Source organism: Propithecus coquereli, unplaced genomic scaffold, assembly GCF_000956105.1.
Source record: "Propithecus coquereli isolate 6110/MARCELLA unplaced genomic scaffold, Pcoq_1.0 Scaffold598, whole genome shotgun sequence".
NCBI lineage: Eukaryota > Metazoa > Chordata > Mammalia > Primates > Indriidae > Propithecus > Propithecus coquereli.
Window position 1 is genome coordinate 633,564 of NW_012151929.1, and position 16,503 is coordinate 650,066.

Sequence of the window (16,503 nt, forward strand, 5' to 3'; positions counted from 1 at the left end):
CTTCCGGAACCCACGCTGGACCCCCTACCTCTCAGACAGCCTGCTTGGCACTGCCCAGACCCTTCCCCCCGAGTCAGTGCCCCTTCCCTGAGTGTACCTATATCCACACGCTCTCAGTCCCCGTTTACCTTCTGGAGGAAGAGGCCTTTTCCCAGCCATAGTAGATGCCTAGACTGGCGTTTCCATCTCGGTTACCCTCTGTGTCTGGGTTCCTGGAACTGTAGTGTGACAGCCTTCTCCCCTCAGGAGATAAGGTTGCAGGAGGATAATCTGAAATCACATACTTTGGGACCATATTGGCTCTTTAGTTTTCAGCATTTATTAATTTATTTCTTTTCACTGGCTTCTCCTGAGAAATGTATTGAGGCAATTTTCTGAAGTAGTTAAGACCAGGAGTCAGATCTGAATTTCAATCGGTGGACTTGGGAAATGAACTAACTCCCTGTGCCTCAGTTTCTTCCATTGTCAGTGGGTGTAATGATAGTGCCTATCTCATTAGGTGGTTGTGATGATAAACAAGTCAGTGCATGTGAAACTCTTCGCTCTTTGTAAGTGCTTGGTAAATTTTAGCTGTTATTCTTACGGTGCTCCATGTGCTGGCATACAAAGATGAAATAAGACTTCTTCAAGAAGGTTACAGTCTTGTAAGGTAGACAGACCTGTAGGATAATAATTGCCAGTGTGATAAAAACAAGAGAGAGATGCAGAGTAAAGAGGTGGTGGCCAGGAGGAGGCTTCGAATGATATGAGAGAATTGGTCAGGAAAGGCTTCTTGTAGGGAGAGAGGAACCAGGTCAACGTAGGCCAGGAAGGCATTAGAGATCCCTGAAGGTGAGCTTTGGAAATATAGATCAGGCTGGGAACTGGCTGGAACAGGAATGGGTGTTGGAGCAGCAGGAGGTGAGCAGGCCAGATCATACAGGTGCTGAGAAGTTTGTGGGCTTTAATCTTACAGGCAGTGAGGAGTCCTCAAGGGGAATTGTCTGAGCAGACTTGCATTTTTAGATCACTCCAGTGTGGAGTCTGGAGAATGCTTTAGGAGTAGGTTTCTGTTACTGCGCTCCGTGGAGTAAAGGAGTGGGAGGCCCTGAAAACACCTTTAACCAGGATGGGGAACTCTGAGAAGGACATGGGAAGATACAGGAGGGTGACAAGTTCAGTTTAGGATATATTGGGGTTACTGTGGGATCAGCTGATAGCGATTCTCAAAAGGTGGTTGAACTTGGGTCTGGAGCAAAGAAATAAGGCAGGCTTTCAGGAACTTCTACAGGGTGGCCTCAGCCTTCCTTTCCTCTTATTTCCCACCTCCTTTTCAGGCATTCTCCACTCCAATGATGCTGACCTGTTTCTTACCTAAATATGCCCAGTACATCTACCCTAAGGAATTTGCACATGCCCAGAAAACCCTCCTGGCTCCTCCCTGTTTACCTAAATCCTTCCTCGTATCCCCACCCGTGGCCATCCTCATACCAAACTTCTTTACAGCTGAACTGTACTGTTCATTTGGTACTTGGTCTGGGCTGCTCTGTGGTGGTGACCTCTTTGGGCACGTGCCCACTCTGCACAGTTAGCACCAGTTAATAAACACTAGGGCCTGAGCTGGTCCTGGTTCTGGGTGAGGCCCTGGGGTTACAGCAACAAGCAAGAAAGACACACAGACCTTGTCTTAGGGGATCTTACAGCCCAGTAAAGCCTCATGTGAAAGAAACCAATCTGAGTGTGAAGGCATCTGGGCTGCTGAAGAAATGTAGCATGGAGTCGTTTTTTGTCAGGGGTTCAGGGAAGGCTCCCTGGAAGAAGTGACCTTTTAAGTGGAGCCCTGAATTAACTAGGCAGAGAGAACACCGTATGTGCAGACCCTGGAAGAAAGCACGGTAAGTTTGAAAAATGGGTAGCTGGTGTGGCGGGAGTTGGGGCACAGAGGCCGGCAGGGGCAGCAGATCCCCTAGGCCCTTGTGGGCCATACTTATTCACTCATTGAGCAAATGTTTCTTGGGTGTCAAATGTATACCAGGCAGTTTCAGATGCTGGGATTACAGTAATGAACAGGTAGGTAAGGTGTCTTCTACTTGGGGAGACAATAAACAAGTAAACAAATACATGAACAAGGAGACATAGATGTAGCAGGAGGCCTCTCTAGAGAGGGTGGTTGGGAAAGGCCTCTCTGTGGGTGACATTTGAGCTGAAGTCTGAAGAATGAAAAACCAAGTATGTATAGAGTTGGAGGAGTAGCCATCCCAGGCAGAGAGAACAAATGCAGAGGCCCTGTGGTAGGCATGTTTGAGGAACCAGAAGAGTGATCACTTGGGTGGGTCACTGTGAGTGTTAGGAAGAGTAGGGAGAAAGATGATGTTCTCTCTGCCTGGCTGCTGGGGCCAGGCCTTGTAGGACCATGGTAGGACATGGTAAATTTTAAGTACAGAAATAATCAGATTTATTTTTAAGACAGTGTTGGCTGCTATATGAAGAATAGACTGTAGGGGCAAGAGTGCAAGCAGGAAGGCCAGTTTTAGGAGGTCTTTGCAGAAGGCGAGCGATGGTGATGGCCTTGAATTGGATGGAAGTGGCAGCTGTGGGGAAGGGTGGACAGATTTGAGAGAGACTTAGAAAGTGGAATGAGAGAGATTTAGAAAGTGGAATGGGTAGGTCGAGGTGATCAATTAAACATGGAAGCGAGAGAGAGGAGTCAAGGCTGACACCCTGGTTTCTAGGTTGAGTGACTAAACAGCTGGTGATCATTCTGCATCTTGAGGTATGAGGTGCCTACAAGATCTCAGAGGATGCACAGTGTCTACCCAGGTCTACAGCTGGAATAGCGGTCTCTGCAGATAGCACCTTTTAGAATGGTTTCCTATGGGTGATAACTGGAGGTTTGGGGGAGAGTCATGAACATGGAGGATAAAATGAGGAGGAACAGCTGACATCAGTAAAGTAGACCAAGAAGGCAAGAGACAGTATCCACTGGGTGTAATGATGAACATGTTGGTGTCCTGAGAGAGGAGCCTCAGGGGAATGGTTGAGTAGGAGGTAAGCAAATGGGAGATCATGAGGGGCAAAGAGGTTTTTAGAAGTTTGGGCAGGAATAGGAGGGGGTGGGTGTTGAGAGGGAGCTCTAGGACGGGGCCTGGGTCTTCTTCACCCCTTCAGGTTCTAGGAACCCAGCCAAGGGCTTTGCAGGGAAGGCTGTCTTCCTTAACTGCAGAGGAAAGTCATCCCTAACCGTGGATAGAGCTGAGGGCTCAAAGTAGGGGGCTCCCCGCCACTCCCCATGACAAGCCCTACACTAGGAGGGCTTGTATGATCAGGGTGAACCCTTGACCCTAACAGCTCATCCCCCCTAGTTCCCCAAGGCAATGCCTTCTGGGTGAAAATGCATCTGTTCTCCAACTTTGCAGAGTCCTTAGTGGTCTGACAACCCACAGTGAACAAACTGAATTGAGACAGTGCAAGAACAGTAGCAGAGATCATTGTGAAGGTAGGTTGCCTATGGAATCTTTAGCGAAAAGGAAGATAGTTCTAGAAAGAAAGGGCAGACAAGCTGGTTTCAAGGGCCTTTCCACATCAAACCTGTTGGGTCACCCCTGCCCCCACCTTCATTGATTCCAGTGACCAGACAGCAGTCAAACCTTTGTTTTTCACTTTATTGTACAAAAAAAGGGAAAACAAAACTTCCACAGTTGGCCTTAAGCTTAGGCAGACAACTCTAAGCCACTCCCTCCCACCTCCCATGATACAAATTCAAGTTGTGGTTGTTGTTGAAACCTACAAAACACTCCTTAAATATTAGAAAAAAAAAATGGGGAAGGGGGGTCCTCCCACCCCAGCCATTCCATCCCAGTGCCAAAATGCACTCAGAGTGACCTCTTACAGCACCAACACCGCCACCCCCACAGCCCTGTTTGTACTGTAAGAATTTTTCAATTTTTAAAACAGGAAAAAAAAAGTGCCCCATTCAAAGTTGTTTTTAAATGAAAACACATTCCACTAAAACACAACATTGCAGGGGCATTCAAACAAGAAAATGGGGTTCTTTGCAGGGGCTCTCGGGAAGAAATAGAACCTGTAAACCCCTGTACCTGATTCCAGGATCAGGACAAAGGAAGGGGAGTGGGAGTGGGGAGTGTCCCCCCACCTCCAGCACCACAGTCCAAGGCAAAGCAGAGGCTGTCTCTGCCTTCTTTTGGGAGAGGGACCCACCAGGCCTCTTTGGGGCTGAGGCCCCTCACCAGCCCCACCTCCTCCGCAGAGTCCCCACTCTTCCCCCAGTCCTTGGCTTTCATTCAGAGGGGGAAGGTGGAAAAGCACAAAGGCCCAGTAGGTCACAGACATGATTGTAAAAACAAACAAAAAAAGAAACCCCTAAATTTAGTCAACAAAAAAATTAAGTCCACAGAGATAAGGTGGCTTGGCTTATTAAGAGTCAAGGAATCAGGGTACCACAAAATTTGAGATCGCTGGGAAGGGTTACAGAGACAGCTGCAGAAGCAGCTTTTGCAGACTTCCTCAGCTGCGAGGTTGGGGGAGGAGGGAGCAGACCTGAGAAATCAAAGGAAATGGGGGCAGCTGGAGGACATGGGGAAGGCAGAGGGATGTGTTAAGAGCCCCCAACACATTTCTTGAAGCCGAGGTTCTGAGCCTAGGTTGGCCAGGCTGACCCCTCAGATGAGCTGGGGAGGCCTTTTCCACCCAGATAAAAGCTTTAAGGTTCACACCATCCTCCCCCTCGTCCCCCTTCCTGCTGGACAGAGACCAGCACAGCTCAGATGCCTATGACCCTGGCAGAGGGAAACTGGTCTAGGAAGCATCGGAAAATGGCTTCAGTACACTTCCCAAAATGGGATCAGAGACTAGGCAAAGCAGAGGATATGGAGAAAGGGGCAGCCTCAGCCTGTTCCCACCAGGGTCAACACCTCCCTGGCCCTCACGAACCCTTTATCCAGATTCACAAAAACCGAGGTGGGCTCCAGGACAGACCCCCTTCCACACACGCACTTGCACACATCCACAGGAGCACCCATTCTATGTACAGGACACACACGCGCGCGCACACACACACTCACTCTCTCTTCCACGCGCCTCAAGACCATTTTTAAAAAGTCCCAAACCTACCCCCTAAACCCTCCCTCTCCCAGAAATGACAACAGAGACGGCAGCCGAGATCGGTAGGAAACGTCTCGTTGACAGCTCAGAGCTTAAAAAAAAAATATATATACACATATATAAAAAACACTTCTGCCCCCTCCCCCATGAGTGGGTCCAGGCAGCTCCTTCCTGCAGGGGGCAGGGGAGAGGGCCATCAGGGCAGTGCCTGTTTTCTCAAAGGCACCTGCCCTCCTCTTCCCACATGTTCCCTGCCTTCAGTTCCAATGCAGGGGTCCAGGTGGCAAGCCCCTCTGGGAAGGAAGGGGTTGTCCCCAAGCTTCCACCCCACTTTGGGTTGGACTGCAGGTGTGGAGGGCCTCCTTGAACTCATTGGGACCTCCCACCCCCACTCCCCGGTCCATTGTCCATGCCGGAACCGCAAGTGCAGAAGTGGGTGGGGTGGGCCGGTCCGGTCCAGTGCTGGCTCAGTCTGATGGATGCTCTCCCTGGAGGACCTCCCCAGGGTTGATGTCTCTTGAGGCTGTAGAGTCCTGGCCTGGGCTCTTCCAGCTCCCTACCCCCACCGTATTTTGTTTTTTAAAAAAAAAAAGAAAGAAAGAAAGTGGGGGAGGCCAGGGGGCAGGGGACAAAACATGGGGGAGAAACAAAGGTGGTCAGTTGGGGAGGGGAGCTCCTGGGCTCTCCCTGCCTGCCCTGGGTGGGCTGAGCCTCAGTTGGAGTCAGAGTCTGAGGAGTCCCCTGAAGAGGAGGAGCTGGAGCTGCTGCCCTCGGACTCATTGTCTTCATCCTCATCATCGTCCTCGTCATCATCCTCATCCTCGTCATCCTCCTCATTCTGGGGGGAGAAAGATGTGCAGTCACCAGGTGGCCCTCCTTGAAGGACCCAACCCTTCCCTCCCACCATGCCCTGTCTGCCCCACCTCATCCCCATCCTCGCTCTCGTCCTCGCTGCTAGACTCGGAGGAGTCCCCGCCATCCTCAGAGGAGTCCCCATTCTCATCATCTTCCTCTTCTTCATCCTCATCCTCATCATCCTCATCCTCTTCATCATCCTCCTCAGACTCCTTGGAGGGATGGAGGCACATCAGTGGTCTGTCCCACCACTCTAGGCACCCACCCCGCCCCCCGTCTGGGAGGGGCTCCTTACCGACTTGGACTGCAGGGTAGTCCGACTGGACTTGGGGTTCGGGCCTCGCAACTTGGTCATACTCTTACGTTTCTGCAGGGGAGGATGGGGACATAAAGGGGGCAGCCATGAGTCCTAGACGTCCGAGACCCTCGAGTCTCCCACCCCACCGCTGCCCTGCTCCCGGACTCACATTGGAGATGTACTCTTTGTATGCTGCACGGTCCTGGGGAGACAGACTCTGGGGGAGGCAAGAGGAGGAGGTAAGGGTTGCCAATCGAGCCTGCTGACCCAGTGCAGGACGGCGGGCTGAGCATGCACACATCATCACCCCATCTTTACCACTCCCAGGCTCCCGCAGATTTTGAGTCTCTGCAGAGAACCCCTGGGACCTGAGAACACAGCTTCAGTATTTGTGCTTCCGATGCCCTGAATCCTCCTTTAACCAATCCTGTAGCAACACTGTTGGTTTTCATGTTCCTCCTGTTGCTCTACCCAGATGGAGGCTCCAGTTAGGACCTTCCTCACCTCAGAGAAGTCCCCCTGTGACGACTCAGATACCCTGGCATCATCAACCCTACTCCAACATCAAGCCCTCAAGCACTGGTAAGGCAGTGAGGTTCACCAAACTTCTGGAACACCTAATCCCCACTATTTCCCTGGGTCCTTGGCCAACCTGCCCGGGTAGATGGGGAAGACACAGGTGATTCTCCCCATTTACAGATCTGACTGCTCAACCAAGGCACCAAGCCAGAGTCCAGGAGAGGTTCCCTGGTCCCAGCTCGAGGGAGGAAAAGGCAGTCTGATTTGGGTTTTCCTTCTTACTCTGTGACCTCAGGCAAGTTACTTAACTTCTCTGAGCCTCAATTTCCTTAGCTTTAAAAGGGTGACAGTAACTGTTACCCTATTGGACTGTTCAGACACTGAATAAAATCACGAATGAGGACCAACCAGGACAATGCCTCCCTCTTCCAAGGGTCCCTCGCCCTCTCACCTTGACCCAGAGGTCCAGGTGCACCTTGTACTGCTTTTGTTGCTCCTCCGCCAGCTTTTTGTAGTGCTCCTTCTGGCTCTGAGAGATGCGCTGCCAGCGGCTGCCGATCTCCACCATGCGCTCCTTCAGTGGCAGGTGGTTCAGCTCCCCGTTGGACAAGAGCTCCTGGGAGAACTTCTGGTAACCGTTCCTGGGAGGTGAGGGTGGTATAGGGTGGGTCAGGACCCCAACAGAGCAGCTCTCCAGCACTGACACCCCCATCCCCAGGGCAGGCTCCAGCTCCCAGGCTCACATGGGAGGCTTCTTGGGTTCTCCCTGAAACTTCATCTTCTTCGAAGAGTTTGTAGCAGCCGGAGGTGCCCGCATCTCACTCAGCTCTCTCTGTGGGGAAACCCAGAGAGGTCACATTCACTGCCCTCCCCTACCCCTGAAATACTGCTGCCTTCTGCCTCATGCCACCAGCGCCTTAGTTGGCTCTGCTTTTGTGTGACAGGGAGGGGAAACAGGCACAGCCAGGGAGCAACTTCCTAACAACTCACATCTGTGTCAGGCCCTCCAGGTTTTTTTTTGGGGGGGGGGAGGGGACAGGATCTTGCTTTGTCACCAGGGCTGGAGTGCAGTGGTGTCATCATAGCTCACTGTAACCTCAAACTCCTACCTCAGCCTCTGCCTTTGGAGTAGCTGGGACTACAAGCATGTGCCACCATGCCCAGCTAAGTTTTAAATTTTTTGTAGAGATGGGGGTCTCGCTATGTTGTTCAGGCTGGAGGCCCTGCAATTTAAAAGTGCTTTCATAACTGTACTGACGTTGTCACCCCCATCTCACTGATGAGAAACAGAGGCTCAGAGTAGTAAATTAGGAGACTTGCTCAGGATCACACAACCGAGGCTGGGACTTCTGGCTCAGAGCCTCACACAGTGAGGAGAGCTGCCCACCCAAAGGGGAATCTCTAAGTTTTGGGTGGAGTGGGTGGCCCCAGCCACCTTCCCACCTCATATCGCTTTTGGTCTTCAGCTGCCTTCTTAATCCACATTAGTTTCTCCTTTTTCTCCATGTTATTCCAGGTCATCTCCATGGCTTTTAAGGCTTTCACCCGGTCATTCTGGGGAGACATGGGTATCAGCTGAGGGAGGGGTCACCTAGGGCTGGAGGCTGCAGTTACTACCCCTTTCCCACGCCCTGCCACCTTGAAGCGGGCCAGGTAGTCGCCGATGACGCTCTGCTGCCAGATCTCCTCGGCTCTCTTGGGCGACTCGGGCAGCTTGCCACGTTCCTCGCGCTCCCCGCCAGGCTTCCTCTCCGACTGCGCCTTCAGCGCCGCCTCTCGGGCCTTGTACTTGGCCTGTGGGGATGGCCCGGCGTCAGCCTTCCGGCCACCCCCAGGGGGCGCGCGCGCCCCGTCCAGCCGCGGAGGCTCCCGGGCTGGAAGGGCTGAAGGGTGGGGCTTAGCGGCGTGGGCTGGTGCAGATGTCTCCCGCCTGGGGCTCAGCCCCCGCCCAAGGCCCTGCTCCCCAGGGAGCCAGCAGCCCTCAGCTGACAGCTTCCCGCCTTCCTGCTGGCTGGGCTCCCGGCCCCACCATCTGAGCCCAGGCACCGCGTGGGCACCCAGGCAGGGCTGCGGCGGCCCGGCCAGGCCCGTGGGGAGGAAGTGGCCCTGGCAGCCCCCGGGGGCTCTCCAAGGCAAGCCTGACCTTCTTCTTCTCGGACAAGTCGTTCCACATTCGGGCCAGCAGGCGGGTCAGCTCGCTCTCCGAGAGCTCAGGCCGCTCCTCCTGCAGCTGCCGCCGCTTCTCCTCAGAGAAGATGAACATGGCCGACACGGGCCGCTTAGGCTTCTCCGAGCCGCCCTGTCAGGGGGCAGAGAGGGTCAGGGTCGGGGTCCACAGGGTGGTCAGGGAGCCCGCCTTCCTCAGCCCACCTGTGCACAGGCCCCCTGCTCACCTTGCTCCCTTCCTGGGCTGGCTTCTTAGAGGCCGGGCTGGTGGCTTGCTTCTTGTTGATGTTCAGCATCTTCTCCTCCCCCAGGACCCGCTGCTGCTCCTCCTCAGGCAGGCTCTGGTCGGGGGAGAGGAGCGCGGGCTGCAGGCCTGGCTGCCAGGCTGCATCCTACCCTGTCAGGGGCTCCTAAGGGCTTTGCCTGCCAAGCTCCAGTCCTCTCTGCCCACTGCCCCACCGGAGGAACACTTACCTCGAGAAAACGGAGCAGTTCCACCTCGTAATCTTTCTTTTTCTGGAAAGTGAGAGGAGTCGGGGTCAGTCTAGGGACAGCCTCAGCAGAGATTCTGCAGTACGCGGAGGCCTCTGGAGCCTGGGTGCAGCTGTGGCTGCCTCCACAGAGGTAAGCATGACGTCTGGGCTGTCTGTCTTGCAGGCCCACAGGCTAAGCCCAGCCCAACACTCAGCTGGAACGAGGTGCCCAAGGCGCACATGCCACCAATGACTGGCTGACCCTAGTTGGAGTCAGACCTCATGCTTCATACACCCAAGATGGGTCTGAAGCGGGTAGCCCCTGCCACAGCTCACCTGGTCGCACTTCTTGTGGTAGGCGTCCTTCTCTTTCTGGGAGAGCAGTTTCCACTGCTGGCTGCACAGCACCATGCGCTCCGTGCTGGGCACGTCCTTCATGTTGGCCATGAGCTCTGCGCAGTACAGCGAGTAGCTGTTCCTATCAGAGCCAGCGGGAAGGGAGGTGCAGCCCCTGAGCAAGCAGGGCAATGGGCCTCCTCACCCGCAGAGCCTGGCCCACCTCCCCCCCAGCTACCCACTTGCCCACCCACCCCAGGGAAGCGCTCACGGAGGTGGCTTGGTGGGTCGCCCGTCAAACTTATCCTTGAGCTGGCGTTCAGCCTTGGTGAGGGTGGACTTGGTGATGCCCTCCTCGCTGATGTTCAGCTCGGGGTGCTTCTGGATATAGTCCCGCATTATCTCCTGCAGAGTGAGGTGGGGGTGGAGGGCAACGGGGTGTGGGATTAGCCAGGGGAGGGGCAGGGGGAGAGCCGCTGGGGAGGGGGGGCAGGGAGCAAAGCTGGGGGTGGCCGTGTGTCAGTGTGCCACACGGGACATGATGCCCTGCCCTGCCCTAGCCTGAGATCTCATGGGGGTGGGGGTGGGGAAGGTAGGGGCAGAGGTGAGGGGCCCAGAAGGCCCCTCCCCCGATGGAGAGATGGGGAGTGACGCCTCCTGCAGAGTGCGGTGGCCACGGAGTCAGAGGGCAGAAGCTCGTGAAGAGCCGGATGGGGAGGAGCGCAGCGGAAGCCTAACCTCGTACTCCTTCCGCTGCTCCAGGGCCTTATGAATCCATTTCAGCCTCTTTTTGTCCGAGAGCTGAGACCACTGCTTCCCCAGGGAGTCCTTCACCTCCTTCGTAGTGGCCTGCAAACCAAAAGCCGTCAGACACACACAGGCAGCCAGGGGAAAGGGGAGGGGGGTGGGGGGCACAGAGGCCCCCCGCCCCCTCAGGCCACAGGAGGTCACACCAGTGTCCCCCACAGGCCAGGAAGGGAAGACGGAGAGGCGGGGATCCCGCCTGGGTGCAAGGGGACAGGCTCATACACGCACGCACGCACACACACGCTCGCACGCCAGCTGGCCCAGGCCCTGTCCATGCAGCCCACCCCTGGGGAGGGGCCTCCTCTCCTGCTCCCCTGCACCATGCCCGGCCGACCTGACGCGGCTCCCCCCTTGCCACCACCGTGCGCCCTCCGCCCCCAACCTTGGCCAGACACTCACATCTGGCCGAACTTTGAGATACACCTTCTTCTCATGAGTGTACCACAGCTGCTGGGGGGTTTTGGGCTTCTCAGGGATGTCCGACTTCTTGGCGTTCTGAATTAAGTCAGGGTGATCCTCTCTAGCCAGGGCACGGGGAATGAGAGTCAGCAGGGGACGCTGCCACGTCAAACCCAAGCTAGCTGTCCTCCCAAGCCCCCAAGCCTCCCTGTCTACCCCTGGCCCTGACACACTGGGATCCACACATGGCCCATCCATCTTCCATGCCCCACAGCTGGCAAGCTCCAGGCTCTGCCCAGGGTTAGCCTATCCTGTCACACACAGCGCCCCACGGCCCTCCTCTGGGATCCACTGCCTTACCTGAATCGGGCCAGGTTTCGCTCGAACTCCTGTTTCTCCCTCTGGAAGTCCTGAATATATTTCATCTGGGGGGAAGGAGGGGACGGGGTCATCCGGGACCCAAGGCCTACCTCAGCCTGAGCTACAAAAGCTACCTAGAGCCCTGCACACCAGCTCTTTTGCCCCCACTCTGTGACTTGGGGGGAGTGGAGGATGGTAGCCTCCCTCCCAGTGGGATGGGGGCCACAGACCAGACCTGTTGGCTTATAAACAGACAGGGTGAGCCACAGGGGTCTCTCACTCAATCCTGCGTCCCATTCTCTCCTTTTAGGAGGGAGAGTCCCACAAAGGGACACGGCATCACCCACAGCCACACAGTGGGAAGTGTCAGGGCTGGAACTCCCACAATGAGGAGACGGGTAGGCTTTGTCCTTCTTGCTCCCTCTTCCCATTGTCTGTGGCAGCTGATACTGGTCTGCCCCCTCGGAGGTGGCCCACAGGGCAAGGGCAGGCCGAGTCCAAGGCATGAGGGGAGTCCAAGGCTTCCAAGGCATGAGGGGAGACTGTGTCAAGGGGAACTCAAAGTGAAGTCTTACAATGTTTTGAAATGGCATCCTGTCTCTTCAAGTTCTGGGTCTCCAGCTGCCCTTTCCATTCCTTCCCAATTCTGACACCATCACTTTCTTCCCTGCCTCCAATCGTATTTTCCAGCTCCTGCAGCCCTCCCTCCCTCAGCCCACTCATTCTCTTCTGCCACCTGGCTTCCCTTCCCTTCTCCAGCCCCTGCTCTCTCAGCCTCACCCTCCCTTCCCACCCCCACCTGACTCCCTCCCTGCATCTTTCCTACCTCTCCATATCCTCCTTCCAGTCTCTTCCCCTTCCTCATCCACCTCCTGTCCTGGCTCCCACTCAACATCTATCCCTTCTTTTTCCCCTGGAGGTTCACAAGAGTGGCACTGGAAGGTGCCAGGGGCTCACAGCAGCTAAACCCAACCCCTGCCCATCACAGAAGAGACCCCAGTCGTAGAGAAGCAGTTCCACTTTCCCCTGTGGTTCCCACAGAAAGCCAGGAGCAGGGCCCAGCCTCCTCTGCCCCAATCTCAGTCCTCAGATAAAACAGCAGTTTTTACAGCCACATAGATCTGGTCACCCTCCATACTCAGATAAAGACCAGGCCTAGAGAACTGAAGTGACTTACCAAAGGCCCCACCCACAGCAATTCAGTGGTAGAGTCAGCCCAAGTCTTGTGTCCCCCCCAGGCCAGTACCTTGTCCATGCTACCAGTTTCTTCTGGCCTTCTCTGGTTCTCAGACCCTTTGCCTCTTGGGCTCTCCCTCCCATCCCGTGAGTGTTTTGAGTGTTGTGTGTATAATCAACTGTCCAGCCTCATCCACGGGCTCAACAACAGCTCCAGCAATTCATACCCCTGCTTGGCATGGGCAGCAGTCGTGCAGACAGCTGGTTTTACCCAAGCAAGCTGGCTCCTTTTTTGGGTACAGCACCAAGGACATGTGAGTCTGCAGCCAAGGTATTCCAAGCAGGAAAAAGGGCTACTCAAAGTGTGGCGGCTGGTGCCACCTTTTGAGAGCTGGCTGTGTACAATTTTGTTTCCTCTCCAAGCAGATGTGTTTTTTGTCTCTCCCGCTGCCTTTCACCAACATCTAGCCCTGGCTCCGTCTCACCGGCCAGCGTTTCCTCTGTGTTGATCTCTCTCAGCCCCTCTTACTCCTGTCCCGTCTGCAGGGCTCCTCCGGTGTTTTGCTGCCTGTCTCTGAGAGGGACTCCTGAGCTCTGTGCTTGACTGTGGCCAACCCTGCCTGGGAGGCTTGGGCAATCTCTGCTCAAGGTTAAGGCCCTCTGATGGTCTAGGACAATGCTCCACCTCTGCAGGGGACAACATGAGGCCAGGAGGGACATGTGTCCTTGGGTGAACATGTGTATATGGGAGAGGGAGCCCATTTAACATGTGGACATGGCTGTAAGAGCACTGGACTGTGAGTCCAGGGTGCTAAATCTAAGTCCTACTCTAGCATCATTAGTTGTGTGACCTGAGACACTTATCCCTCCTGCACCTCAGTTCTTTGCCCACAAAATCGGGATAACCCTTTTTCCTGAGGTTAGCTTTATGAGGACATTGCAAATATCAAATGAGACCATGACGGAAATGTCACACAGTGAAGAACTGCTGTGCAGGCAGTGAAGACACAAGTATGGGAGAAGAGCTGTATGAAGCAGAATGCTAGGGGTTGTCTGTGGGGGAAAGGTTGGTTTGATTTCCATCTGTGATGGTGCCTGTGCCTGACTGTGTGTGGGCCTGGGAGGAGGCGATCAGGTGTGGCTGCCCAAGCTCCTGCTCTGCTGTGCTGATTCACTCGTGACCCTGAAGCCAAGTCCCTCTGTCTAAGGCCTGCCCCTCAACCGACCCACACTACACCAGCTGCTCCCAGCCTTTCCCCTCCCCCACTTTAACCCCCCTCCCCCCACCTTCTTCTTCTCCGGAAGCTCCTTGTATTTCTTGGACAGAATCTTGGTTAGGTCCAGGTTGCTCATCTCAGGGTGGAGTTTCGCATACTTGGCCCGCTTCTCCATGAAGAAGCGGAAATAAGGAGTCAAGGGCTTCTTTGGGAAGTCTGGGTGTTTCTGGAAAAAGGGACAAGGACACAATGGAGGTAAGACACTATCCATTCTTTGGACCATTCCTTCTCTACCCATCATGTGCCTTCTTCTGGTAACTCACCTTGAGTTTTTTGCCTTTGTAAGGATTTTTAACATGTTCCTGAGCATCCACGATCAATTCTGTCAATGTACGGAACTTCCTCACCTGGAGGAAGACGTGGGAGTGGAAGGGGAAATTGGGAAGAGGGAAATGCCACACAGAAGCATAACCCCATTTTCCAACAGGTCTCCTCTATTCTGCACTAGACTGAATTTACCAAAGGGGAAGAACAGAGGCCAAGAGCCACACAACGCAGGCAGCCCAATGTCCAGGCACGGGGCCGTGCCCACTGCAGAGCCCAAGCAGCCAGTACACACCAAAGGACAGCAACAAGGTGACTGCCTGACCTCAACATGGTTGGCCATGCCAGCACAATCCCAGAACAGCTCAGGGCACAGAAGCTCCAAGATGGTAAGTATTCAAGGCCACCCAGATAGAAAGTGGCAGAACTGAGAACTCAATTCTGGTGGCCAGTGCTGTCAACTGTGCCACCACCCAAAATACACAAGGGCAGGTAGAGAGCTAACAGGCGACCACACATGAACACCCCTCTTAGTCTTTTTCTTTCCTGTTTACACAGTCGTTTCACTTCCCCTATCAGGAAGGTCAAGGGACGGGTATGCAGAGATGTGTTTGAGAAAAGGGGGATCAGTTACCTCATTAGAAAGTTCCACCCATTTGAGCTTGCACATGTCTCCAGAAAAATCTTTAAATGCTACTTTTTCCCAGTCCATATGTGATTCGGTGGTTTTGAACTTGGAGCTGTCATTGGATGGAATGTTGTTCTTCATGCATTCCAGCAAAGTCAGCATATCTTCCTGGGACCAGCGGTCTAGAGAGGGATAAGAGGCCATCATGCCTGGCTCATGCTACCCTCCCATCCGTCCCCCAGTCCTTGAGTGCTCAACGTTTCCTCCTCAGAGCATCCCAGCCCTTGGTTTCTTCCCATCTGAAGGCATAGGCAAGACATGGCCCAGCCCTAAGGAAACTGGGGCCATACTGGGACTCCAGTCCAGACAGTGTCATGCCTAGAAAGTCAGGCTCAAACCCAGGTCTGGCTCGCTTCAAACCTACTGTCATTTCTAACATGCCAGGCTGTCACAGGCTGATGTTTACTATAGGGGAAGGGTGGTGGAAATGAAGGTACAGTGATATGGGGCCTTCTGGGAAAGCAGCTAGCTTATCAGAGAGGGAGGGAAGTAGGAAAACATATCTAAATGTGTTGCCAAGTTCAAGTCTAAGTTCTAAGTGGATACCCTAAATGTGCAAGGACTGAGGATAGCATGTGGACAGTAAGGAAAACCTATACAGATCTCTCCAGCACAGCTGGAAACCAACATTAGAGACACCACCCTCTTCCAGCCTCTCAAGGTAGGCCAAAGGAGGATTTCTGGCATATAAGAAAAAGGGGATGGAAATGGAAGAACCACACAGGGCAGCTCTGAGGCCAGGCGGGCAGGTGGGCAAAGGCTCTCAGGGCCCTGCTGCAGGGAGGACCTCCGGAATTACAAGTTGTCTTCTCAGTCCACCTCCTCAGGGAGGCAAAAAAAGGGGTCTGGACCAGCTATTTTCAGCCACTGAAATGCAGCCCCTGAGAGCTCCAGGCCTCTTTGGAGAGTGGCTGCCCTGGAAGGTGAACTGGGAGGACACCTATCCACAGCCAGAAGTCAAAAGGGCTCTTCATTTTCATTTGCATCTGGTAACCTGGGCCAGGATTTCTGCAGAGCGGGTCACATGGACCCCTAATCCCCTCTCCCCTCAATGTGCCACAAGCATTGCCAGATGCTCAGCTTCATCCTGTACTCCACCCCCACACAGACTGGATCTCTGCTGGATGAGGTAGGGGTCTAGTATATATACATCCCATGGCTTGGGGCCTCAAACCACCACAACACCCTCTCATTCCATCAGCCTCCACAAAAAGCTTGTCATCTTAATGACAATAAAAAGCCTGAGAAGCCTTTCCAACTGCCCTCCTCCCCCTTCTTCCACACTGATCCTTCCTCCCATTCCAGGACACTGGGCTGGGACACACTTAGGGCTGACTGGGAACCCCAGAAGGAAGACCTGCACAAGCTCCCTTCACCTGCCTCTAACATGGAGGGGAGGGGAATGGCCCCAGGCCAAATAATTTGGATTTACCCAAACTCCAAGTGTGAGGGATGCTTGACTCATAAACACTCCAGACACTTTCTCCCCCCAGTTCACAGAATGAGGACTGGAGAACTCTTTAGAAGGGGAGTGAGCCCTGCAGACAGCACGTGGGAAAGAGAATTTAAGTTTAAGAGGCCTGGAGGTGGGGGCCCCTACCTTGGCCTTTGGGGGCGGCCATTTCCAGGTCTGTGGGACAGTCAGCTTCTCCGTTCATCCTCCTGCTGTCCAGCCACCTCTTCGGTCGTGCTGGCCGGGCAACCCAGGGTCAAAGCCACCTCACCCTTTAAAAGACATACCAGACCCCACTCAGGCAGGCTGAGAAGTGAGGGATTTTCTATCCC

At 54.3% G+C, this 16,503-nt stretch overlaps 1 protein-coding gene across 2 annotated transcripts in view; it reads right to left on the reverse strand.

Moving 5' to 3' along the window:
* Window positions 1-5,155: 5,155 nt before the first annotated feature.
* The window catches only part of UBTF (upstream binding transcription factor, RNA polymerase I), a 13,844-nt gene continuing 2,496 nt past the window's right edge, over window positions 5,156-16,503 (reverse strand). The window contains exons 2-21 of one of the 2 annotated variants that reach the window (XM_012659067.1): window positions 16,319-16,443; window positions 14,665-14,840; window positions 14,030-14,113; window positions 13,777-13,932; window positions 11,314-11,378; window positions 10,954-11,074; window positions 10,486-10,596; window positions 10,019-10,152; window positions 9,748-9,889; window positions 9,413-9,454; window positions 9,166-9,279; window positions 8,916-9,071; window positions 8,411-8,566; window positions 8,216-8,326; window positions 7,516-7,604; window positions 7,224-7,413; window positions 6,423-6,470; window positions 6,251-6,322; window positions 6,024-6,167; window positions 5,159-5,938 (exon numbers count right to left, since the gene is read on the reverse strand). In XM_012659067.1, the coding sequence (XP_012514521.1) occupies window positions 5,813-5,938; window positions 6,024-6,167; window positions 6,251-6,322; window positions 6,423-6,470; window positions 7,224-7,413; window positions 7,516-7,604; window positions 8,216-8,326; window positions 8,411-8,566; window positions 8,916-9,071; window positions 9,166-9,279; window positions 9,413-9,454; window positions 9,748-9,889; window positions 10,019-10,152; window positions 10,486-10,596; window positions 10,954-11,074; window positions 11,314-11,378; window positions 13,777-13,932; window positions 14,030-14,113; window positions 14,665-14,840; window positions 16,319-16,376 (2,295 nt within the window). In that variant the 5' untranslated portion in view covers window positions 16,377-16,443 and the 3' untranslated portion in view covers window positions 5,159-5,812. Of the gene's footprint in view, window positions 5,939-6,023; window positions 6,168-6,250; window positions 6,323-6,422; window positions 6,471-7,223; window positions 7,414-7,515; window positions 7,605-8,215; window positions 8,327-8,410; window positions 8,567-8,915; window positions 9,072-9,165; window positions 9,280-9,412; window positions 9,455-9,747; window positions 9,890-10,018; window positions 10,153-10,485; window positions 10,597-10,953; window positions 11,075-11,313; window positions 11,379-13,776; window positions 13,933-14,029; window positions 14,114-14,664; window positions 14,841-16,318; window positions 16,444-16,503 lie in introns of both variants that reach the window. The other variant, XM_012659068.1, reaches the window with a different exon arrangement.